General features: G+C 40.4%; 1 protein-coding gene across 12 annotated transcripts in view; it reads right to left on the bottom strand.

Annotated features, from left to right (window-relative positions):
- The window catches only part of NRF1 (nuclear respiratory factor 1), a 145,312-nt gene that overhangs the window by 43,823 nt on the left and 74,648 nt on the right, over positions 1–26,841 (bottom strand). For all 12 annotated transcript variants that reach the window (XM_063708766.1, XM_063708764.1, XM_055392262.2 and 9 more), the window contains 4 exons: positions 22,765–22,905; positions 4,065–4,223; positions 2,716–2,913; positions 1,716–1,817 (listed from right to left, as the gene is read on the bottom strand). In XM_063708766.1, the coding sequence (XP_063564836.1) occupies positions 1,716–1,817; positions 2,716–2,913; positions 4,065–4,223; positions 22,765–22,905 (600 nt within the window). The remainder of the gene's footprint in view (positions 1–1,715; positions 1,818–2,715; positions 2,914–4,064; positions 4,224–22,764; positions 22,906–26,841) is intronic.

Below are 26,841 nucleotides of genomic sequence, written 5' to 3'. Positions count from 1 at the left end.
GTAAAACCCCGTTTCTACTGAAAATACAAAAATTAGCTGGGCATGGTGGTGCGTGCCTGGTGCTACTCGGGAGGCTGAGGCAGAAGAATCGCTTGAACCTGGGAGGCGGAGGTTGCAGTGAGCTGAGATCGTGCCACTACACTCCAGCCTGGGCCACAGAGTGAGATTCTGTCTCAGAAAAAAAAAAAAAAAAGGAAACGCAACTCCATTAATGTTATAAATATTATGTGTCAAAAACAAATTATTTTATACAGAAGGAAACGAAGTTACTTTCTTTAAATAGTACCAAGAAACATTCAGTAGAGAGATATGGTTGATAACTTTGTCTAAGCCAAAAACTAACACATCTCCTAACTGTACCCCTCGTTGTCTTTTCCACCTCTTTCAGACTTTAAGGAGTGTCATCTTGTTCTAGTGTTCTGGGACTGACAAATTCTTTGCTTTGCTAATCCATATCCTTTAATGATGTTTATATACTTAGAAAGTAAGTGTCCTGTCAACCTTCACCTTTCCTCACCCAATAACCAAGTTTTTCAGTGTCCCAAACTTTCCCAGGCTCCTTAGGTGGAAAGGAGGCACATATGCTTTGCAGCATCCCTTACAGGAAGGCTAGAGTTCATTCACGTAGACATCTCTCTTCCCCACTAGACTGGAGTCCCATGACAGCAAGGATCCTGTGCGAATCAACTCCACACAGCTGCAGCTACACAGGGGTTTGGCACATGCAGGCTGGCCAAGGAGCCTGTGGTGCACTCTCCCTCCATCTCCCAGCCATGCGGCCTTTGCCAGTTCTCCCCCTCTCCTGAGGGGCACAAATGAAAGTGACTTTGTGGTGTTCTAAGGGGAAATGCTCCATGGCTCTCAACAAGGGTGAGATAATACTCTTAGCTTTATTTCTGATACTGCTGTTTGACATCTGTTGGCTATTTTTCAAACTTCAGCACACCACATCAGTATCTTCAAGGGAAACACTCATGGTGACGTAACAAACCCCTTCCTTCACTGTTGCATCTTCACCAATGGCTCAGAGCCTAGGTAATGTTTTTCTCAATGCATTATCCAGCTTCAACACTGCTATGGGACTTTGGGCAAATCATCTAAGCTCTGTTATGTCTCGGTTTTCTCATCTCTAAAGTGAAGATGATAACAGAACTTTATACTTCATAGGGTCGAGTGTTTAGCCCACCAAGTGATCAATAAAGGCTGGCTGTCTTTAGGTTAATGTCCCATAATTATCCCAATTTTGGTAAGGAAGAATTCTCCTAAGAAATCTTTTCAAAGGCATATTTAAAATGTAATAAATCATGTTACTGACTTGCAAACATATTTATCCTTTCAAAGAAGGCTTCCCTTAGTCAGTTCCAGTTTTAATGCGTCATTTTTTTTTTTCATAAAGACTAAAGATGAAATTCTTTGGGATTCACAGCATAAAAATGGTAAAGGGATAATCCCTTTGTATTGTGTATAATACCAAATGCTATACATTCAAATGTAAAATTCTAAGTTCCTGACATACTAATCCATGAATCTTAATTGTTACAATTAATACACATAGCATAAGACACTTTCTAAAACTTTCATGGTCTCATGCTCTTTAAAAGGTTTAAATGAAAGAGTGCCGCAGACATGCAGGCTACTCCATCTTCTGGACCCTTGTTTTTCCCTCATTATACATTCAAGTATTTAAGAAGATGCAGATGGAATCTCTTTCTTACCTCTCCATCAGCCACGGCAGAATAATTCACTTGGGCAACGGTGACCGTGGTTGGCAATTCTGAAGCATCAGCCAATGTGGCTACTGTTGCCCCCGTACCAACCTAAAGAAAAATATGGAAAGTGGTTAAGTGTCAGTGGATGGATCCTTCCACCTCTTTACTCAGAAGCTAAGACTCATTTAATCCCAAATTCAGCAGATAACAAAGAATATGCCTTATGATGTGAAATCTAAAATCATAGCTCACTAAAATCATAGTTCAGAGACTATCACGAGTTTCAGAATTTTACTTCAACCAAATAAGTCCATATGAGAAAAGCTATCACATCGCCACATCCATGCTCAGTGTTGGTCAACCAACTTTCTATTCTCACCTCAATCTGAACTTTAGAGGTTCCCAATCAACAAATTGTGTTTTACCTCAGAAGAGGTCATTCAGAAGGAATATTCCCTGATCACTGAGAGTGAAACTGTAAAACAGAAGTCATTTTAAGGCCAGACATGGTGGCTCACATCTGTAATCCCAGCATTTTAGGAGGCCGAGGCAGGAGGATCACTTGAGCTCAGGAGTTTGAGACCAGCCTGGGAAACATAGCAAGACCTCATCTCTACTTAAAAAAAAAAAAAATTCAGCCAGGCCTGGTGGCATACACCTGTAGTCCCAGCTACTCGGGAGGCTGAGGAGGGAGAATCACTTGAGCCCGGGAGGTTGAGGCTGCAGTGAGCTGTGATGACAGAGAGAGATCTTGTCTCAAAAAAAAAAGAGCCCTTTAAAAGTGCTTTGTTTTGGAAATGTCCAGGAAGCTACTCATAGCTCTGTATTTAGCAAATGCAAAGAATTTAAACTATTCTTCAGAAATCAATTTCAGGTAGGAAGATCTTGGGGAGCTATATAAAGTTCATACAAGAGTTCGCACAAAGGAAACTTTCCCTAGTCTGAGGTGAGGTGCCCACTGATCCATCTCAGAAGCCACAGTCTGGTAGCCCTCAGGTTTACTTACCTGGATAAGCGAGACAGTGCCATCAGGGTTACTAAAGGTCTGGACTACAGTCTGTGATGGTACAAGATGAGCTATACTATGTGTGGCTGTGGCCTGTGTTTGCGTTTGCTGATCTTCAAAGGCATACAAAAGGTCTTCCCGCCCATGCTGTTTATAACAGTTTTTAACTATGGTCCGTAGTGCCTGGGTCCATGAAACCTGTCACCAAATGACCGGAAAAGCACATTAAGCCACAAAGAACTTTGGTTATTTAGTCCCAATATGCAATAAACAGCTACTTCTTTATCAAATCAAACCAAACCAAACCTCTTATTAGACTCTCCTAGGATTACCTCCCACAGACTGGTTCTGGTAGAAAGAAGCTGAGTACGAAGTATCAAAGAGGGCTTCTCATTGGTTTCTTCTTGATCAAAGTCTAGTTTACACCCTATTCCAACCTGAGGCCAAACTCTTAAACTTCTTGCAAAGAAAGATTATTCTGATCAAGAATGGCATATTAAGATTCTCAGTAAACTTCCAAGCTAAATGAAAAATAAATACGTGGCCAGGCATGGTGGCTCACGCCTGTAATCCCAGCACTTTGGGAGGCTGAGGAGGGCGGATGGCCTGAGGTCGGGAGTTCGAGACCAGCCTGACCAACATGGAGAAACCCCATCTCTACTGAAAATACAAAATTAGCTGGGCATGGTGGTGCATGCCTGTAATCCCAACTACTCGGGAGGCTGAGACAGAAGAATTGCTTGAACCCGGGAGGCAGAGGTTGCGGCGAGCCGAGGTCACGTCATTGCACTCCAGCCTGGGCAACAAGAGTGAGACTCTGTCTCAAAAAAAAAAAAAAAAAGAAAGAAAAGAAAGAAAAAGAAAAAGAAAAGAAAAATAAATACGCAAAAAAAGTAAGGAATGGTAGGTAGTTTAGTCTTTCTTGTAAAAGTTTTGTTATTAGCAGACTCAGCTGGCAGACTTCATATCCCTCTAATTCCATATTTACATTTTTCAACAATGATTTTTAGTAACCAGAAATAAAAGCATTTCTAAGTGTTCAAAGTGATTAATACTTTTACCTCAAGTTTCTTTGACTTTCCCAAGCACTTCATAAAATTAAAACTGCTCCAAAAGGCAACCCCGAAGACACATTTTAAATTCATCAACTCAACCCAGTCTTCTCTTTATAGTATAGTGATGGAGCGACAAATGGAAAAGGCTATAAATCAAAGAACATCAGTCTTTGGAGGGACAGGCTTAACTATTACACAAAGACTTTCTAGCACAAGATGTAGAAATGACAAAAATTGAGGTGGTTAATTTAGGATGGAAAAGCAACCAGGCAACTCAGTCAGAGGAACTCTCACCCTCTGCTTTTGCTCTTCTGTGCGGACATCACTCCGGACATTCGCCCAGGGGATATCTTCAGGCCACCAGATGGGCTTGCAGCTTTCTTTCCCCCAGCCTGGTTTTCCCCGACCTGTAGAGTACTTGAGCATCTCTGGGATAAATGCCCGAAGCTGGGCCTGGAAGAGAACAGTGTGGTCATCAATACTCATGAAAGACATCTGGGGTGTGTTTGTGACTCCTTAAATTCTAACCTTATAAAACAGAGAGGTTTCCAGGAAGGTCCCAGAGAATTCTAAGATGTGACTGATGAAAACCCACTGTTTTCCATAGGTTCCTATATCTCCATGGGTGGTTGAGAATTATAAATATGTTGGTAAAGTGCACCTTAGGCTGCATTTTGTAGACTTGTTCCTCTAAGAGTAAGAATATCTACCCCTAAGTTTAATTTCTGCTTCCCAAGATATTACTGGTACTATAGCTTATTTCCCTTCTACAGTTTTCATGCATGTAAGGTGCCAAACTCGGGGTGTTTTCAACACTGTTCTGGAAGTAGGAATCCATGCAATTAGATAAGAGAGAAATAAGAGGTGAGCTGATAAAATCATTATTATTTATAGATGAAGTCACCTTATATCTAGAGAATTCCAAAGAGATCAAATGAAAAACTACTACAAACAATAATGAGAATTCAATAAAGTGGCTGATTATAAAATATAGGAAAACAAACAGGCCTTTAACTTAATAAAAAGGGAAAATAACCCTAAAACTCTTCTAGAAATTTTCCAGTAAGCTAAGCCACTGTCCATGAGTCTGACATATAGACATAGTAAAGCATGTGCGAATTTAAATGCATTATGGACTTCATTCAGATTTAGTTTACAAATCAAATCCAGACCAAACAGGTTTTAAACCACAAAGACAACTGCCATTCTTATTTCCTGGCACAGTAACCACACTCTGTGTGTGTTGGGGGAGGGTCTACTTTGTGAATATTCTTAATCGCTGATAATGATTTCTGGCAAGAAAAGCAGTTTATCAAGTTATGATCTATTCCTCCTTCCCAGACCTACTGTTTTCCTTTTAACCTGGTGGTCTATAGCACTCCAGATATAAGTAGCATCCTGCAACTAAGGATGCACCCATGCTGCCCCTGCAGCTGAAAACCAAAAAGAGGCCACTTTTAGCAATGAATCAGACTCGGGGGTGTGGATTTGTAGTTACAAAGTAAAACAAGAAAAAACAGAAATGAGAATAATTAAGTGTTAATGAGAGAATGAGTACAGCAACACTTTAATATTAAAGATTTCTATAAATATCAGGTATTCTTATCATTCTTATAATAAATATTAGATATTATTTTACGAGAAGATGATACAAATTGTTACATAATAGGGAACCATGAACCCAATCAGTAATGTTGACCTAATAAAGTTCTGGTTGACGGTAGCCATGCTGTTAATTCCTGTGCCAAGCCTGCCACTTCACCTCTCTAAGTCCCCCAATGCCCCGACAGTCTCCTGCCTACAGGATATGATATAATACACTCCATATATATTTGGCTGTGGCATCAAGCAGCAGGCTGATAGAAACGTATCCATTTAAAAACCCATCAGCTGGCTCATGCGGTCATTACTTCAGTTATTTTAAGAAAGTACATCTCAAAGTCATTTTTCCCTTTATTCTAATTTCTTGGGAGTGTGTCTTTCTAGGCTCAAATACATAGAGCAGGAAAGGGCTTAATCTTCACACACAATATTTTATACTTCTTCATGTTAAAAAAAATGGCTTTCTCAGAGGTATAGATTAAATAAACTGATATAGACTTTCATAAACTCCCTTTTCTTTGAATACCATTAACAGTTTCCAAAAAGCAGAATTCTTTATATTCATACCTAGGAGAGTCTGGAGAAAATGAAATGAGAAGGCTAAATAATTCTAAATTAACAAAATCCTAAAGTGGGTTGGGTGCAGTGGCTCATGCCTATAATCCCTGCACCTTGGGAGGCTCAGGCAGGCAGAATGCTTGAGACCAGGAGTTTGAGACCAGCTTGGGCAACACAGTGGGACTCTGTCTCTACCAAAAATACAAAACTCAGTCGGTTACAGTGGCACGTGCCTGTAGTCCCAGCTACTAGAGAGGCTGAGGCAGGAGGATCACTTGAGCTCAGGAGGTCAAGGCTGCAGTGAGCCATGATGGTGCCACTTCACTCCAGCCTGGGTGACAGAGTGAGACCTTGTCTCAAAACAAAACAAAACAAAACAAAAATCCTAAAGCGGGTGACAGAGCAAGACCCTGTCTTAAACCAAACAAACAAAACAGAAATCCTAAAGTGATCAGAAAGCACTCACTGTGGAGAATACTAGACTGACAAGAGTCTGCTCAGATCCACCTGGAACCCTCTATATTCCCTAATTCTGGTGATCGCTTCACTTCTGACGCCTCACCCTATTTGCACCAATAGTTCCTTATGCTCCTCAGTTCTGGGTCACGTTGGCACCTGGACGTGGATACCTTTCATCCTCAAGTCTTCCTTCAGCTCTCCCACCAGGCCTTCCAACTGAGTTCCAATAACTCAATGTTACTTGAAAGGTGGGCTCAGCATCAGCCTCTTCACTTAAACTCCTACCCTACCCTCTCTCCAATCTACTTGTCTTCTCAACTTTTTTATCTTAGCAAGTAGAAAACCACCCTTTCCCCGGCCACTCAAACTAAAAATGTCAAAGTTATCTTTACTTTTCTCCTTCATCACTTACCTAGTCACACATTGCAAGTCCAGTTCTTTTGTTTTCTTTGAAACGTCTCTGGTGTCTATCCCTTCTTCTCCGGCCCCACCTTTATTCTAACTTTTTGGCCCAAGGCTAGTGTATCCTTCTAGTTGGCTTTCTTGGGAAACTCCAAGTTCTCCCTTCATTCCCTCTTCCCACATATCCTTGCCGGAGAGGTTTTCCTAAATGTTACCTACATAGCTCCAATGCTCAAAACACCTCCAAATGTCTTTTAACTATGGCAACTAAACTAGATCCTTCTGCCCAGCTTTTCAGACCCACCACAATCTGGCCTCACACTACAGTCAGTTCCCATTAATTCCCACCACTCAGCCTTGGTCCTCCATCAGACAAATCTCTGCACTGTCTTAAGAGCTGCTAAGCCCATTCCCGCTTCTTTGCCTTTGTTCTGTCCCCTGGCTGGACTATTTTCCATGCTACTATTCTAACGCCGCCACTCATTCTTTAGTGCCCAGAAAGTCCTACATTCTTTGTGGAACATATACTAACTATTCGTTCATTCTCTCTCTCTCTCTCGCTCTCGGATCTTGCTCTGTGGCCCAGGCTGGAGTGCAGTGGCATGATCACAGTTCAATGCAGCCTCAACCTCCAGGGCTCAAGGGATCCTCCTGTTTCAGCCTTCAGTAGTTGGGACTAAAGGCGCATGCCACCATGCCCAGCTATTTTTTTTCTTTACTTTTCCTTCTTTTCTTTTCTTTTCTTTTTTTTTTTTTTGTAGAGAAGGGGTCTCCCTACATTGCCCAGGCCAATCTCCAACTCCTGGACTGAAGCAATCCTCCTGCCTCGACCACCCAAAGTGCTGGGATTTCAGGTGTGAGTCAGTGCACTCAGACTCACTTCTCTTAAGTTAGCTCTTTCTACCAAAAAGAACACAAGGGCCGGGCTTGGTGGCTCACACCTGTAATCCCAGCACTCTGGAAGGTCAAGGAGAGCAGACTGCCTGAGGTCAGGAATTTGAGACCCACCTGGCCAACATGGTGAAACACCATCTTTACTAACAATACAAAAATTAGCCAGGCATGGTGGCACATACCTGTAATGCCAGCTACTCAGGAGGCTGAGGCAGGAGAATCGCTTAATCCCAGGAGGCGGAGGTTGCAGTGAGCTACGATCGCTCAATTACACTCCAGCCTGGGCAACAGAGCAAGACTCCATCTCAAAAACAAAAAACAAAAAACAAACCAACAAACAAAAAAAAAACCACAAGACTCAGAGTTGGCTCTGAATCTTAATGTTCTCATCTGCAAAATAGTAATAATAGCAAATATACAAGGTCAATTAAGAGGCTGAGATAGCAGGTATATTAATTAATAGAAGTTTTATTATTATTACCTCAGTCATCAAGCCATCTTTTTTCAGCAACTTCTCCAGTATTCATAACTTTTGTTCTAAAATTTAGAGCTTAATTTGTTATAAAATTTAGGTGCACCATAGCTCTTTGGCAACTGATTGGTAATTCTGAGTTTATAATAAGAAAAAGCTGTTTCTTTTTTTAAAAAAAGTAGATGCTTTAAGCATCCACTCTTCAAATCTATTAAATAAAACTACTCTAAATGTAAAACAAATAAGGACTCAGAAACATCATGGCTTTAATCCAGCACAGTTTTAATCCTTAATCTGGAGAGGCTGAGCATCCCTAATCTGAAGATCTGAAATCTGGAATGTTTCAAGTGTCACATGTGGAAAATTCCACCCATGACCTCAAGTCGCTGTCAAAACTTTATTTCATGCACAAAATTATTAAAAATAACCTAAGAAATTACCATCGGGCTATAGTGCATAAGGTGTATATAAAACACAAATAAATTCTGTGTTTAGATCGTGGTCCTATCCCCAAGATATCTCACTAGGTATATGCAAATGTTAAAAAAATCCAAAAATATATGAAATCCAACGTACTTCTGGTCCCAAACATTTCAGGCAGGGGGTACTCAATCTATATTAAGTTTCTATCAAAGTCTAAATGTAACCATTTGCCAAAAATAAATATTTCAAAGGCAAATGAGATTTTACTTTTAAATCAGGGAAAATAGGGAATTTATTCTCCCAATGCAAACAAATAGCTAGCTTTCTGAAATGGTTTACTAATACTGAACACACTGTAATGTACATTAAGACATTCATCATTAGTTTTTCAAGGATGGGTAAAGTGGAAAAAAGCAGAAGGCGGCAGAAGAATGAGTTTATATGTATCTGAAACAAGGTTGAGGATGAGAAATAAAGGGTGCTAGAACCAAGAAGGAACAAATTGATCATTTGGACCAATGATCAATGGCAAGCTATTACCAACCCACCCATAATGTACAGAAAGTTTAGGTGCCTTGTTCTGCTCGGTCCTTGAGCATTAAAAATACGTATCAATACAAGCAGCTCCCTCTCGCACATGCACTGTTTCTCTCCCTTCAATTAAAAAAAAGCGGGGGGTGGGGGGATGTACAAGCAGATTACTAATGGAAATTGTCATAAAAAAGGGTAACCATAATTAGAGGAAAGACAGAACTGGGAAACTTTTCAAAGATGATTTATTTGCTGGAAATCTCTGGATGAGAAATGTTTCAAATTCTTAGGAAGATGATCCTAGAGGCTAATATGTGAGGCAGGAGAAACAGAAACAGCACAAAAAGAAGGTTACTTCCACAGGCAGAAACCCCATCAAGTCAAAAAATGGAACCAGACTGAAATCAGCTGCTGGCATACAAGTTCTAATCCAGGAGCAGATCATAGCTTTTAAAAATGCTAATTATCAAGCATATAAAATTTGCCCCTATACCAAAAGAAGTAAAAGGTATTTTCTACTATAAGAGTTTGTTTTTCAGGTGTGTACATTTTGGGAATGAAGGGTATTTTTTACTTTTAAATGCTTAAGAGATAATTTGACTTCACTGAAAAAGGCAATCTTCCTACAGGTTCTTTTTATACTGTCCCAAATAAACAGTGCTAAGGCTAAAGAGACTATTAATAAAGGGAAACTAGCAGTCCAGTACAGGAAGAGTCAAATGATTCCTTTCCAGAATTCGGAACTGTGCTCTCATTACCAGTTGAATTAATTACTGGTCCTGGAGAGTTCTGGAAACCAGAGCTTCTTGATGTGCTTGTTAAGGAAGGTTTGTCTTTAATCCACAGGGAGATAATCAACAGGATCAGCAAAGCTAAAGCCTAACCTCTCAGACCGTCCTTTAATTGGGCTGGAAGAAGCTTTCCTGGACTCTCATTCTGATTTAGGGCTCTAGGTGGGCCTAAGGTACTCTAGCTTGGTCAGTATAGCCACACCAAATCAGCAAAGAATAGAAAATACTACCACTTCCCGGGACAATCAGCAAAGATAAGGATATCAAATTCATGCCTGTGTCAGTGAAAAGTAAAGATTATGTGGAAACCACAGATAGGTTTAAAATAAAAGGTTCTCTAAAACTCTAAAACGTCTTATCCAATTAAAAAAAAATTCTTGCTATGCTAGAAATTTCCTTTGTAAATTCAGTTAGTTCTCTGCTATCCAACAATGCATTATCCTTACACATCCTCCAAATACCCTCTCCTCTTGTTCCCTCTATCTTTGCTCTGCATTTATCTGAGTCTAGGGATTTTGAGGCTCCTGATGTCCATTTAGGCTCAATTACCAAGAAAAGGTCTTTCAGACCAACATATATGCCAACTCCACCTCTACTGAAGAGGTCAGAGAATACATAATAAATTTAAAGAGAAGGCAGGTGAAAGCAAACCATGTTGAATGGTTATGTTTGTATAGCCTACAGAAAACAGGAATGTAGCAGGGAAGGAAAAATGGAGATTTTTCAGACTGTGGCAACATTACTTTAACTTAAAATTATTACTGTCCAGGCTGACAGACCCAATTATATTTGAATGGATATTTAAAGGGCATTAAAGAGCTAAAGCAAAGTGATTCATTTGCCCTATATTGGGAATTATTTGTAGTACTGATCTCTGTTCAGAGAGATGACTATGGTGGTTATTATCAGAAACACCACTCCCTACTAGTGCCAAGCAAAACACTGGCTTCTCTTAATCTCATTTTCCCTAAAAACACATTCCCATAGAAACCACAAGAGCAAGTTTGGAGAAAAGATCAACGTAACTTCAGAATTAGTGAATTTGAAGGCCAGTCAATGGAGACACTCATTTAGACTCCTCTCTCAAGGCAAGACTTCTGCTTCTGTATCTTGGCACCCCCAACCTATCAAACTTTCTCTCTCTTTTTAATCAAAATGCACTTAAAGTCCTACCTTCTCTTTGAAGGAGACAGTTTGGTTAGTTTCTGTTACCTTATGCTTGTTGTACTCTTCTGTACAAAAATGTAAATAATATAGATAAAGTCAAAGTCCTCTTTGCCATCTATCCTCCCTCAATCCAGTCTCCTATCCAGAGGCATGAGCTTGATGAACAGCCTTCCTTCTAGGCCAAATTCTATACATTTACATAAATACATGCTAGAAAGGCAGTTTTATGTGATTAAAGAAAAACGCAAATGGTACCATATTGTACACTATTTTATAACTTGTTTTTTCCACTCAACATTTTGTCATAGAGATCTTCTCATGGTAGTGCAACTAGAATAATCTAATTTTTAAAAACAGTTGCCTAGTATCCATGGTATAGAATTTCCATTTTATTTAGCCATTCCCCTACTGATAAACATTTAGATTGCTTACAGTTTATGAAATCAGTTTAGCAGAAATTCAGAAAAGTGGAATTGCTGATTAAAGGGTATATGGATTTAACATTTTAACACACTGCCAAATTGTCCTCCAGAAAGACTTTGCCAATCCCACTGTCACTAAGAGTACCAGACAATACCCATTCATCCTCTTCCACATTTTATTACCGAGTTTTCTCTCTTTTTTTTTTTCTTTTTCTTTTTTGAGACAGCCTCACTCTATCACCCAGGCTGGAGTGCAGTGGTGTGATCTCGGCTCACTGCAACCTCCACCTCCCGGGTTCAAGTGATTCTCCTGCCTCAACCTGTAGTTGGGACTACAGGCATGCGTTACCATGGCCGGCTAATTGTTTTGTATTTTTAGTAGAGACGGGGTTTCACCATGTTGGCCAGGCTGGTCTTGAACTCCTGACCTCAAGTGATCCACCCACCTCAGCCTCCCAAAGTGCTGGGATACAGGCATGAGCCACTGCACCCAGCCTTATTATCAAGTTTTCTTATTTTGGCTCATCTGATATGGGGGAAATGTTTTCTTATTTTAATTTCCATTACTAGTGAGTTGACAATCTTTTTATATATTTACTGGTTATTTTTCCTTTCTGTGAACTGCTTATAATGTTTGCTTATTTTTCTAATTATCTTTTTCTTATGAATATGAAGAAAATATTAATCTGCTCTGGATATTAATTGTCATATAAATGTAAATATTTCCTTAGTCAAGTTGTATCCTATGTAAGTAATTTATATGGCTATTTTCTTCTCTTTAGTATTTCTGAATATACCCTTATTCTTTACTCACAATATGCCATGTTCTATTTAAGAACACATCCAGTGTTTTTATTTGTTAAGTATATATTCTCTCTTTCTTTTCCTTTCTTTTTTGAGACAGGGTCTCGCTCTTTTGCTCAGGCTGAAGTACAGTGGCATGATCATGGCTCACTGCAGCCTTGAACTCCTGGGCTCAAGTGATCCTACCACCTCAGCCTCCTGAGTAGGTGGGACTATGGATGCACCACCATGCCTGGCTAATTTTTAAATTTTTAGTAGAGATGAGGTCTTGCTGTGTTGCCCAGGTTGTCTCAAAACTCCTGGCCTCAAACCATCCTCCTGCCTCGACCTCCCAAAGTGCTGGGATTACAGGCATGGGCCACCACATCTGGCCCATATATATTCTCTTAATTTCATTATGCCTACTAAACATGGAAAGACATCATATATGTAAACATTTTTTGATAATTTCAGACAGTAAGAAGAGCCTGCTTTGCCAGTAAATTCTGACACTACAGTATGGAGAAGCAGTTTGGAATTGTGATCCATCATAGTGGTTCTCAAAGTTGCCTGCATGCTGGAATCACTTGGAGAGTTTAAACACTGCAGATGCCTAGATCCATCCCTGAAGACTGTGACTTAATTGGTCTGGAGTGTGGCCGGGGCACTAGGATTTTAAGTTCCCTAGGTGACTCTACTATGCAGCCAATTTTGAGAACCACCAAAGTAAAATACTTTTTATCCAGCCCTTCTTTTCAAAAAAATTTTGTAAAATAATGGCAAAATACACATAACATAACATTATCATTGTAACATGTACCATTTAGTGGCACTAAATATGTTCACAATGTTGTATAACCATCATAATTATTTCTAGGACTTTTTTTTTTTTTGAGATGGAGTCTCACACTGTCTCTCAGGCTGGAGTGCAATGGTGCCATCTCAGCTCACTGCAACCTCCACCTCCTAGGTTCAAGCGATTCTCCTGCCCCAGCCTCCCGAGTAGCTGGGATTACAGACACCTGCCACCATGCCCGGCTAATTTTTTTTTTTTTTTTTTAGTGGAGACGGGGTTTCACTATGTTGGTCAGGCTGGTCTCAAACTCCTGACCTCGTGATCTGCCCGCCTTGGCCTCCCAAAGTGCTGGGATTACAGGCATGAGCCACTGCGCCCGGCCTATTTCTAGAACTTTAAAATTATCATCTCAAACAAATTCTGTGCCCATTAAAACGATAACTCCTGACTTCTACCTCCCCATGGTCCCTGGTAACTTATATTTTCTTTCTTTTTTTTTCCTTTTTTTTTGAGATGGAGTCTCTCTCTGTCACCCAGGCTGGAGTGCAGTGGCGCGATCTCGGCTCACTACAACCTTTACCTCCTGGGTTCAAGCTATTCTCCTGTCTCAGCGTCCCCAGTAGCTAGGATTGCAGGCACCTGCCACCATACCTGGCTAATTTTTTTGTAAATAATACAAAAAAATTTTTAGTAGAGACGGGGTTTCACCATGTTGATGAGGCTGGTCTCAAACTCCAGACCTCAAGTGATCCGCTTGCCTTGGCCTTCTAAAGTGTTGGTATTACAGGCATAAGCCATCATGCCCAGCCACTTCTATTTTCTATCTTTATCATTTTGCCAACTCTAGAAACCCAATATTTTCCTTCTGTGTCTGGCTTATTTCACTTAGCATAATGTTTTCTACTCTTTGGGTAGAAGAGGTGAGACCGATGTTTTTTCAAAACAGAACAAAACTCTCAAAAAACCTAAGCAGATAACTAACTGACTGTTTTCTAAGTAAAACATCTCAAAAGCTGTGTGAATAACTCCTTCCTAATGAAGCAACCACTCTGCTGAACATTTCAGAAGGTTTACCTGAAACTGCTGTAAATTACTATCCTGTTGCATCATCATGCCACGGGAATATTAAAGCAACAAAGATTGCCCCAGTGACAGTAAGAGGAGGGCAGTAAGTTCAAGGAAGGTGAGGGAAGGGAGAAGGGAAAGAAGAGTGGATTTTAATCAATAATACCGCCCAGGTCTTTCCAGTGATGATTCTTCTATAATTATATCTTTGCCTGGATGTCTTCTAATACAGATTCCAAAGAGATTTACCACCTCCCAAGAACAAGAGACGCCTACAGGACCCAAGTCTGGTAAAGAGCAGAACTGATTTTCCACTAGCAAAATCATAATTATTGCTTAAAGACTCTGCAAGAAGCTATGCAATTCCTTGAATTCAAAGCATAGTCTGAGAAACAGCATTGGCATCACCTGGGGGCTCACCAGCAAGGCAGAACCTCAGGCCCATTCCAGACCTACTGATTCCTAATCTGCATTTGAACACCACTTCTCAGGTGACTGCTGCACACTCTGAAGTTTGAGAGGAACTGACTTAGCCCATCCACTAGGCCCTGGTCTGTAGTATCCTAAAAGAAATTTACTAACCTGACTTTCAAAATCTGAAAAAGGAGACTTCATTGTAAATGAATTCTGGGGTTACAGAACCTACCCCAAACTAAGGATCCCTTTTGCTAAGCTTTATCTCAACCTCCTCCAATTCTAAAACAGATATAGAGTAAGTATAGAATAAGTTCCAGCCACTATTCTTAAAGGTGCCTAGAAATCCAAATTTTCATTTAATAACTAAAAATATCACAGAGCTAGGTAGTTTTCTAATGCGCAGACCCACCCCCCACCCCCCTGCCAAAATGAGGGCTATAATCCAAGTCATGGCACCAAAAGAAGAGACTAAAAACTTTAATATAGTTATAATAATAAAAACAGAAACTTTTCAGGTAAAACATCCTATTTACTAATAAAGAATCATGCTTTCAACAAAACAAAAAAGACAAAAGAGAAAAACCAAGAGAGCTGCTTCCTAAAAGAACAGAGCATTTAGTTCTCACAGAACTGCAGACACTGCTATGTACAATTTTTATATGTGTAGGAGACAAGTTTGAGAGTTTTGGGGCAAGTAAAAAATTCTTTTAAAAAGTAAATGTTGGCTGGGTGCAGTGGCTCACACCTGTAATCCTAAAACTTTGGAAGGCCAAGACTGGCAGATTGCCTGAGCTCAGCAGTTCAAGACTAGCCTGACATGGTGAAACCCCGTCTCTACTAAAAATACAAAAAATTAACCTAGCGTGGTGGCGTCCGCCTGTAATCCAAGCTACTTGGGAGGCTGAGGCAGGAGAATCGCTTGAACCCAGGAGGTGGAGGTTGCAGTGAGCCGAGATCGCACCATTTCACTCCAGCCTGGGTGACAGAGTGAGACTCTGTCTCAAAAACAAAAAACAAAACAAAACAAAAAAAAGTAAATGTTTAGTGCAGACTAGCTGAAAGAGTCAATCTGAATAATGAACACAATACAGTTTTATACAAAAAAGATTTTTTAAAAAGCACTGGCAATATGAATGCAGCCCTAAGTTCTATCTGTCACTAGCTTGCTTCATAAATTTCATTTTCTATTTATGCCTCAATTTTTTTTTTTTTCGAGACTGCGTCTCACTCTGTCGCCCAAGCTGGAGTGCAGTGGTGTGATCTCGGCTCACTGCAACCTCCGCCTCCCGGGTTCAAGTGATTCTCCTGTCTTGCCCTCCCAAGTAGCTGGGACTACAGGCATGTGCCAGCACACCAGGCTGATTTTTTTTTTTTTAATTTTTAGTAGAGACGGGGTTTCGCCATGTTAGCCAGGATGGTCTCGATCTCCTGACCTCATGATCTGCCCACCTCAGCCTCCCAAAGTGCTGGGATTACAGGCGTGAGCCACCGCGCCCGGCTATTTATGCCTCAATTTTCAATCTGAAAAATATTTTGTTTTCGTAGACACCAGGGAAAAGAAAAAAAAAAGCCACCTGTGTTGTCCCACTTAATTGTTGAGAAAAATTAAAATTCTTGGTTCATGAACTTTCTCTAATAAAGCATGGCTGAGAGATGGTATGTTCAGGTTATTCAAAAATGAATATAGGCAATACATATAATTAACATTAATAATTAGTAATAATACCTTGGTGTGATGCTTTAGTTTTCAAAACATTTTCCTACACCAAATTTTATTTTTCTTCCTCTAACTCCTTAAGGTAGGAGGGCATATATTTCATCAGAAGATGAAAGTGAGAACCATGGTTATATGTAGTAGAATTGAGACTAGAGAATAGATCTTCTCACTCTGAGTTAGTATTCTTTCCAATAAATCATGCTAACCTTCTCATTTATAAAGATACAAAATAGTGCAACACATAATATTAGAACAATATTGAATATAATTTACTCTCTTTAGATGATTCAGAATGTATCTTAGGATCCTATATAGATTTCTAAGTTAGGGTCATCAATATCAAGTTATCTCTATACCATTAAGTGCAGATAAGATGATTAATAGAGCTGTCTGGTTAACCCAAGTCTATCTCTATTACAGTCCAATTTGATAGTTCTAGAATTTTATCACTTCAGGGAAGCCATAAATTACCCACATGTTCTGAAATCTAGAATTAATGTCCGGTAAAATGTACTTGTTCTTTATGGCTATAAACTGTATCTGAGCTCTGCTTCCTTGACTATAAAATGAGAATTTTTTACAACACACATACACACACACACAGAAAGGTGGATTAAATGAGATGCCCCTGTAAAGAACTTAGTAGTGTGCCTTCCAACACACAGTATCTATTTAAGAGGAAAATAAGGGGGGAAAAAGAGAGTTGTTGACATCTTCATGTTAACATAAAGTAATCTTTGCGTAAAACAAAGCAGAAACATTATCAAACTTTGCACTTTATTTATTTATTTTTATTTTTTTTTTGAGACGGAGTTTCGCTCTTGTTGCCCCAGGCTGGAGTGCAATGGCATGATCTTGGCTCACTGCAACCTCCGCCTCCTGGGTTCAAGCAATTCTCCTGCCTCAGCCTCCCGAGTAGCTGGGATTACAGGCATGAACCACTAAGCCCGGCTAATTTGGTTGTTTTTTTTTTTTTTTTAGTAGAGACGGGGTTTATCCATGTTGGTCAGGCTGGTCTCGAACTCCTGACCTCAGGTGATCCACCTGCCTCGGCCTCCCAAAGTGCTGGGATTACAGGTGTGAGCCACTGCGCCCGGCCTAACTTTGCACTTTAAAATATTCAAGTTTAATATAAAATAGGAAAATAGTTTTTGTATTTCTATTATAAAAGCAATTCATGCTTATTTAGATAAAGAAAATGAAAATCACCTATAATGCCACCATGTGTAGATAATTAGTGTTAATATTTTAATGTACATCCCTCCAAGTTCTATACACACAGAGGTGGGCATATTTTATGTTAATGTTTTAGAAAATGAGATAAATCAGATCAATTCTGTGTTCCCAGATTAAAAAAAAAAAAAACCTCCCAAAAGAAAGAGAAAAATAAAGCCCTAAACCCCTCAAACTACGGTATATAAGAAATGCTACTTTACAATCAGTTTTTTTTGTTTTTTTTTTTTTTGAGATCGAGTCTTGCTCTGTCACCCAGGCTGGAGTGCAGTGGCATGATCTCGGCTCAATGTAATCTCCGCCTCCCAGGGTGAAGCGATTCTCCTGCCTCAGCCTCTCGAGTAGCTGGATTACAGGGGCGTGCCACCACACCTGGCTGATTTTTGTATTTTTAGTAGAGACAGGGTTTCGCCATGTTGGCCAGGCTGCTCTCGAACTCCTGACCTCAGGTGATCCACCCACCTCAGCCTCGCAAAGTGCTGTGATTACAGGAGTGAGCCACCATGCCCGGCAGTGTTAAGATTTTAATGTGCATCCCTCCAAAGTTCTATACACACAGAGGTGGGCATGTTTTATGTTAATGTTATAGAAAATGAGATAAATCAGCTCAATTCTGTGTTCCCAGAATTTTTTTAAATCTCCCAAAAGAAACAGAAAAATAAAGCCCTAAACTCCTCAAATTACAGTATATAAAAAATGCTACTTTACAATCAGTTTTTTAATTTAACATACCACAAATATAATTCACTGCAATAAAGAGCAAATCATCATTTTTAGTGTCTAACAGTTCACGGAATCATCTCTTTTGGGCTATGCTGCTCGTCTTCCTATATAAATTCTAAACACCATCATAATTTAACCAATTACATTGTTCCCAATTTTCCTATTGTAAGCATGCTGTAATAAACAATGTACATCTGTGTTTAACTGGAGGGCATGATACACACCTTTTAGACTTTGATATGCATTGCCAACCTGCCCTCTAGAGAAAGTGTACCAATCTGCATTCTCACTAACAGTGTATTAAACTGCTTGTAGTCCCATACCCTTGTCTATCTAGGTTTGGGTGGAAATAAAACCCTCCTTTTACTCCCATTAATAGTGAAAGTCTTTAGGATCAATTATAAAAGAGAGCTATTGGCTGGGCGCAGTGGCTCGTGCCTGCAATCCCAGCACTTTGGGAGGCCAAGATGGGAGGATCACTCAAGGTCAGGAGTTCAAGAGCACTCTGGCCAACGTGGTGAAACCCTGTCTCTACTAAAAATACAAAAAAAATTAGCCAGGCATGGTGGCGCATGCCTGTAGTCCCAGCTACTCAGGAGGCTGAGGTGGGAGAATTGCCTCAATCTGGAAGGCGGAGGTTGCAGTGAGCCAAGATCGTGCCATTGCACTCCAGCCTGGGCAACAGAGCGAGACTCCGTCCCAAAAAAAAAAAAAAAAAAAAGAGAGACAGAGACAAAGAGGAGCTATTTAGCTCAGGTTAAGAAAAAAGTATTCAATGAAAACAAACAACAATAAAACGTTGAGGGGGGAAAATGCCAGGATCCAAATACTTGGAAATTCCCATTCAATTGGGAGCTGGGTTTTTCATCATCCTGCTCCCTCTTCCTCCTCATTTGTTTGTTTTATTTTATTTGTTATGTTTGACTTTTTAGTCATCATCTTTGGTAAGAAGGGGAAAGAGGGAGCATATGATAGAGAAAATGTGCACCTCCAACAAAGTATCTATGCGTTTGACAACTGAGATCCAGCTCCTCATTCACCAGCACACCAAGCTCTACTGAGTGTGGTTTTGACAAATATGGAAAACCACACTTTCAAATGTCTTACCTCCAAAATGATAATAACTAAACTGTTTGCTGACTTTTGTGGCCAATCCACGATGATATAATATAATCAAAACCTCAGACTGCTTTACCCTAACACACCAAATGTGACAAAGAACAAAAAATACCCATCACAGGAGAGGAGTTTACCTAACACAGTATTAGAAACCAAAGGCTTAGGCAGTAGATGTACTTTACATCTGAGACAGAGTAGATTCTTCACATCAACTAGATAAAAATAATTCACTTTATGTTTTCTTTACTTGAACCAGTCAGAATGCCTCTAGAAACAGAATAATAGAAACTGTAAAAAGACAGTAAAGAAAAGTTTAGATCGGGGTGTCCAATCTTTTGGCTTCCCTAGGCCACATTAGAGGAAAAATTATCTTGGGCCACACATAAAATACACTAACGTTAATAACAGCCGATGAGCTAAAGAAAAAAAAAAAACGCCAAAAAATCTCATAATGTTTTAAGAAAGTTTACGAATTTGTGTTGGGCCACATTCAAAGCCATTCTGGGTCACATGCGTCTTGCGGGACGTGGGTTGGACAAGCTTGGTTTAGATAATGCTTTCCTTTCTGAACCACTATTTAGAGATCCTTCCAGTGTCCACAGAAAGGGCTATGAATCCAACAATCAAAAGATCACTATTTAGGTTTATATTTATAAAATATAGTATTACTTCAGACCAAGTTGCTGGTTCAGACGGAATAAAAAATAAAAGTGCCACCCCTGAGCAGCAGCGTCAGCATCCACACTGAGTAAACACCTGCCCAGGGGACTTGCGATCCTGTTCCCCACCACTGCGCTTAACTCATTTTTGCTCTAACTCTGAAGTCATTTACTGAACAGATACTATTATTTAGATAACATGTTATTTCAGAGGCTGAGCAGCTATACTGAACAGAAGTAAAGGATACAAACTAAATTCCTGAAATTCTAGCTGGGGAGACCACAAATAAGTATACAAGTTAATAAATGAGACAATTCCAGGCAGTAACAAGTGTTATACAGACAAGAACACAGAGGATGTATTAGTGGCTTGGTAGGGAGAAGAAAGCGTCATTTAGGTGGGATAATCAAGAAAGGCTTGTCTCAGAGGTGATATTTGAGCTAGACTTTGAATAAGATAAAGTCCATCATGCAATCATCTGGGAGAACAATATTCAGGCAAAGGGAACAGCAAAAGCAAAAGAACGGATGCAGGGTGTTTGAGGAAAAGAGGGCTACAGTGGCCGCAGCCCAGTGACTGAGGGGAAGATGATGAGGCAGGAAGAGGTCAGATTACATAGGTCCTTCAAAGCCATGGCAGAGTCTGATTTTGATTCTAGGAATAGTGGAAAACCATTACAGGGCTTAAACAAGGAAGTGATATGACCTGAATTAAATAAATAAATAAATTTATTCATTCATTCATTCATTCACTCATTTATTTGAGGCAGGATCTCGCTCTGTCACCCAGGCTGGAGTGCAGTGGCACAATCTTGGCTCACTGCAGCCTCAACCTCCGGGGCTCAAACGATCCTCCCACCTCAGCCTTCCAAGTAGTTGAGACTACAGGCATATACCACCATGGCCCCAGCTAATTTTTGTATTTTTTGTAGAGACAAAAAAAATACCAGCCTGCTGCCCAGGCTGATCTCGAACTCCTGGACTCAAGGGATCCTCCTCTTGATTACAGGCATGAGCTACAACGTCCGGCATGATTTAAGTTTTTTAAAAAACTACTACGATGGCTACATGGAGAATGGACTGCAGCAGACCACAGTGGATAGGCTATATGAGAGATGCTAAAGGCTTGGACTTGGGTGCTGATGGGAAGTGAGAAGAATGGCCAGAGTCAGGGTACATTTCAGAGGTGAACTGACATGACCTGCCACCTGGAGGGTGGCAGGGGACTATGGAGGGAGAGGGCAAAACAAGGAAATCAGGATTACTTCTATGCTGGGACTTGAGCAACCAGATGGACAGTAGTTCGATTAACTGATATGGGGAACGCTTGGAGAGGAACAGATGTGGAGTGGAGAGTAGGAACAACCAAAGGTTCCGTTTGGGGCGTGTGAGGACCAGACATCTAAAAGTGAGGGTAAGCTGGGTGAAAACAGCATATCGATGATCAGGTAAGAAGAGGAAGAGGGGCCCCAGAAAGGATGAGGGGAGCACCTAGTGAAGGATGAGGATCTTCAGAAGAGGGTGTGGTCAAGAGACAGAGAGAAGATGCTTTAAGGAGTAATCAACTGTGTCAAATGCTGCTGAAGACTGAATAAGATAAGGAAAAAAACCTGACAAGTGGATTTAGCAAGATAGAAGTAAATTAATAAAGAAATAGGGTGGGCTGGGTGTGGTGGCTCACGCCTGTAATCCCAGCACTTTGGGAGGCCGAGGCAGGCGGATCACATGAGGTCAGGAGTTTGAGATGATACTGGCTAACACAGCAAAACCCCATCTCTACTAAAAAAACAAAAATTAGTCAGGTGTGGTAGCCCGCACCTATAATCACAGCTATTCGGAGGCACAAGTAGCGCTTGAACCCGGGAGGCGGAGGTTGCAGTGAGCCAAGATCGCACCACTGCACTCCAGCCAGGGCCACAGCTCGAGACTCTGTCTCAAAAAATAAATAAATAAATAAATAAATAAATAAGGTGGGAAAATATGTTAAAAAGGTGTTTGATTTTGATCAAGCTAAACTAAAAATATATAAAAGGGATAATTTCATAAAAATTACTAAGGTATGCTGATTTATCATGCTAAGTACATTTTTGACTTCCCTTCTTAAAGGAAGAGGAAATCAGGCTGGCACAGTGGCTCATGCCTGTAATCCCAGCACTTTGGGAGGCTGAAGCAGGAGGATCACTTGAGCCTAGGAGTTTGAGATCAGCCTGGGCAACACAGTGAGACCCTCATCTTTAGAAATCATAAAATTTAAATAAAAATTTTAAAAAGGAAGAGGAAATCAACGACTCAGAAGACTGTCACTCTGAGTTTTATATTCTTGCAGAAGGAAGCTGTACTTAGTAATAATTATGGAAGTATTTAGAATTTACATTGAAAGAGGAGCAGAGCAGCCTGAGGGCTAAAAGTTTACTTGGTTACCTTGACTGTGATTCATTAAACTCCTAATGTTCTTTTGTTCAGACCAACCCCAAGCTAAAAGTTTTTTCTTTTTTTTTTTAAATCCAACCCAAAGGCCCAAGTGAAAGGGAAAAAAAAACTGCCAGAAGAAAGAGGAGACCACAGCCATGCCCTTGGTTGGGAGCACTTTTCTGGCACTACAATGTCTTTTCCAAGGCTGCTACTGTTTCACTACAAGACTCCAGTCTGCATCTCACTCCCTGGTCAGATCACTGAGGACAAAATGCAGAAAAGTGATCAGAGGCCCGCCCACACCTGTGCCACTTGTCTTTGAGTCTCCTCCTCACCTCCCACCCCTCACCTGGGTCATTTTGTCCACAGAGACTGGAATTCCGTCGATGGTGAGAGGCGGCAGTTCTGAGTTAACCTCCTGTGGCGCAGGGGCGTGTTCTGCCAGAGCAGACTCCAGGTCTTCCAGGATCATGCTCTTGTACTTACGCACCTGCAGGGAATTAAGGGCAGAAGTAAACAAGATGCCCAATAACCAGGGAGGATTGGTGCCAAGCAACAAGAGAGTGGGTGGGGCTGGCCTTCCTGAGCCATTGCATAGCCTTAAAAACAAACACTTCTACAAGCAAATAAAAATACCCACTGGTCCCAAAGACATCATACTGAACATAATTAAATGAAAAGATGATGAAATTGCAGGTAACAACAATAGAAGAGAGCCAGTGAAAAAATTTTCCAGAAATACTGCTTCTCAGTTAAAATCACATTTTCTCAATGAGGGTGCCATTGCCTGTTCCAGGTCTAACAGGCATGGTATTCATGGTTCTGCATTTCCCAGGCCATTGCATGAACAACTAGCTGTGGCAGCTCATCACCAAAATCATTTTCAAGATCTTCAAGGACTTACATTTCTAAAACTTAAAGTAACCAATTCATTCAAAACTGCTGCTACATTCCTGCAAAGCCAGACTACCAAACAGACAGGAGATTCAAGCATACAAGAGACTGGACTGAAAAGAATCAGAGAAAAAAAACTGATAGGTGTATGTTGTAGCTGAGTGCCACTACTGGTAAGGCCCGGGCCAAAGGGAGCCCCATAGGTCAAATCTCCCTTGCTTCTGGTAGGGCTTGGTGACAGAAGTGAACCTCCAACCCATGACGCCTTTAGCTCTAGCCCAGGTTGGAACCAGATATTGTTGTTCGTTGTCTGCATTCCCACTACTGCCAGTGAAATGTCTCAATAGTAACACACTGGACATGCACACATTCTATCATGAACAGAAAGGGTGGACAGACGCTGGGTCTTCCAACCACCAATATAATGGGTTCATCTGAATGCCTGGAACTTGGGAGAGGAAAAAATGGGTTCATTCACTTAGGAGAATACACAAGGGGTATGAGGATACCTCTGGGAATAACAAAGAAGCCATGGAATTATGGAAATGTGACAAGTGGGCTAGGAAATTAACTTGCTTTCTGGGCTCAAGGCACTATTTTAGGGAAACAAATGGAAGAGAAAATGAGGTTTGACTAGGAGTTCCAACAATGTTTGAATCCTGCGTTGTCTGCTGAGTGGGCTGGACTCTATACACTTCCTTATAAATACCTCATTATGTGGATTAAAAAAGAAAAATTCCCATACTCTACCCCAAGCATCTGGAAAAATAAATATTATTACTGGCTACATGGTGCAACTTCTGCAGTTGAAGAATCCTCCAAAAAGGTCAATAACTAAGGGGATAAGAGAAAAACAGCACAAACTGGTAGACTCATTATCTTTCCAGAGATTCAGTTGTATCCTGGTCTCTAATAAAAAAATAAAGTTTCAAAAATTATTGCCATTATATTTATTGCAACATAAGCAGCTGATGTTGCCACAGCAACTTTACAGGATTATATTTTCTGCTATGTTCCTGTAGTCTAGATAGTATTTATGCTGCCTACTCACACACACACACACACAAATGAATCTCACAAGCCTAGTGATATGGTTTGGCTCTATGTCCCCATCCAAATTTCATCTTGATTGTAATTCCTACATTTTGAGGGAGGGACCTGGTGGGAGGTGACTGGATCATGGGGGGCAGTTTCTCCCATGTTGTTCTTGTGATAGTGAGTTCTCATAAGAGCTGATGGTTTAAAAGTGTCTGGCAGTTCCACCGGCATTCCCTCCCCGCACCTCTCTCTGTCTCTCTCTCTCTCTCTCCTGCCACTATGTAAGACGTGCCTTGCTTCCCCTTCTGCCATGATTGTTAAGCTTCCTGAAGCCTCCCTAGCCATGCGGAAATGTAAGTCAATTAAACCTCTTTTATTTATAAATTACCCAGTCACAGTTAGTTCTTTATAGCAGTGTGAAAACGGACTAATACACCTAGCTTCTGGTCTTAGAACTTTAAGGTTTATAAGGTTAAATCCTTCTATTAGGTATAAGCCAATAGGAAGAATGATCATATTAGAAAAACAGGCTGTGTGCAGTGGCTCACACCTGTAATTCCAGCACATTGGGAAGTTGAGGCAGGCAGATCCCTTGAGCCCAGGAGTTTGAGACCAGCCTAGGCAACATGGTGAGACCCTGTGTCTACTAAAAATACAAAAATTAGCCAGGCATGGTAGTGCGCACCTGTGGTCCCAGCTACTCGGGAGGCTGAGGTAGGAGGATGGCTTAAGCCCAGGAGGTGGAGGTTGCAGTGAGCCAAGATAGTGCCACTCCAGCCTGGGTGACAGAGCCAGACCTTGTCTCAAAAATAAATAATTTTAAAATAAAAACAAACTTCATCTGGCTTTTAGAAACACCTGGCATTCAAAAATGGAAAATCATTAGGTTATTACTTCTTTATTAGCCAGTTTCAAACAATTTCAGCCATTTTCATGAGGCAGCTTATCAGTGCTATATAATTCTTTTAAAACATCTTTTGTTTGTTTGTTTTTTAGTGCTAGTAGAGCATCCCTAAGTAATTTGCAACAAAACAACTTCAGGTATTACCAAAGCATTTCTATCTAAGCTTGCTTATTAAGTTAAGTAACTTTCTCAGAATTACTGACCTCATGTTTTAATTCTATCTGATCTATCAATTCTGAGACGCATTTTTCTTTCATATTTATCAGTCTTCTGAAATTGGGATAACATCTTAAAATTGCTATGGACAAGGCAACAACAGGGCATAGCTGTCATTGCCTGCAGCCATGTGAACATGTTTGCTATCCCTGGCCTTTTTACTCAACAAATCATTTAGCACCATTTCAGAAGAGAATGTGAGTCTTGGCTGTTGTCTATTACCTTCCCAATGACAATTTCTGTTAAGATCAAGAAGCACCGCCAGGCGCGGTGGCTCACGCCTGTAATCCCAGCACTTTGGGAGGCCGAGGCAGGCAGATCACCTGAGGTCAGAAGTTCGAGACCAGCCTGACCAACATGGTGAAACCCTGTCTATCCTAAAAATACAAAAATTAGCTGGGCGTGGTGGTGGGCGCTTGTAATCCCAGCTACTTGGGAGGCTGAGGTAGGAGAATTGCTTGAACCTGGGAGGTGGAGGTTGCAGTGAGCTGAGATTTGCACCACTGTACTCCAGCCTGGGCAACAGGGCGAGACTCCGTCTCAAAAAAAAAAAAAAAGGACTTGCATCAAACCTGTTGCTGCTTGGGGGCAAAAATTCAGACAATAACAGAGCACTTTTTAAAGAAATATAGCATTGCCCGTTTTCATGATGGCACAGAGGACAGTATTACATGAAAAAACACAGACAATGATGACTGAAACAAGAAGTAATTCAAAAGGGTTGGACTCTGAATGTGAAGAAGTTTTAGGAATACCTTATTTCACTTATATTTTCCTTTTTATATATATATACAAAAATGATATATGATTAAAAGCTATGTCTAAGCCTTGAAAGAGCTCTTTCAATAAGTAGAAAATAAAAATTCTAAGTGATAGCATTGTGTCAACATTCATCAATGTTTTTTCTTTCTTCATAGTACACAAATAACAGCATATCTTATAATCAATGGTGTCACAGATGAGATAAAATACAGGTTTGTGTTCCAACTTATGACTTCTATTCCAAAAACCATAGCTTACGCCTTTGTCACTTCATACCAACATGTCAATTGGTTGCACAACTAAGGTAAACAACCACTTAAATCAAAATCAGTTACCATTCTCTTCCCTCAATTCATCTTGTATACCACTGCCATTTGAAATTTTGGAAACACTTATTGTCATCAAACACCGTTTATTGAGCACTTATTTTGTGCCAAGCACTACATGCATTGTCTCAAATAATCCTTACCATAATTCTATAAGGAAAATATTATATTCATTTTGCAAATAAGAAAACTGAGGCTTAATAAACTTAAGTAACTTTCTCCAAATCATATTAACTAGTAAGAAGTATAGCCAAAAATCAAACAAATTTTTATGTAGCTCTAAAGC

The sequence above is a fragment of the Gorilla gorilla genome, chromosome 6 (genome assembly GCF_029281585.2).
Source record: "Gorilla gorilla gorilla isolate KB3781 chromosome 6, NHGRI_mGorGor1-v2.1_pri, whole genome shotgun sequence".
NCBI classification, from domain to species: Eukaryota; Metazoa; Chordata; class Mammalia; order Primates; family Hominidae; genus Gorilla; species Gorilla gorilla.
The sequence above is the reverse complement of the archived record's forward strand: the minus strand, read 5'-3'. Positions and strand labels throughout refer to the sequence as shown.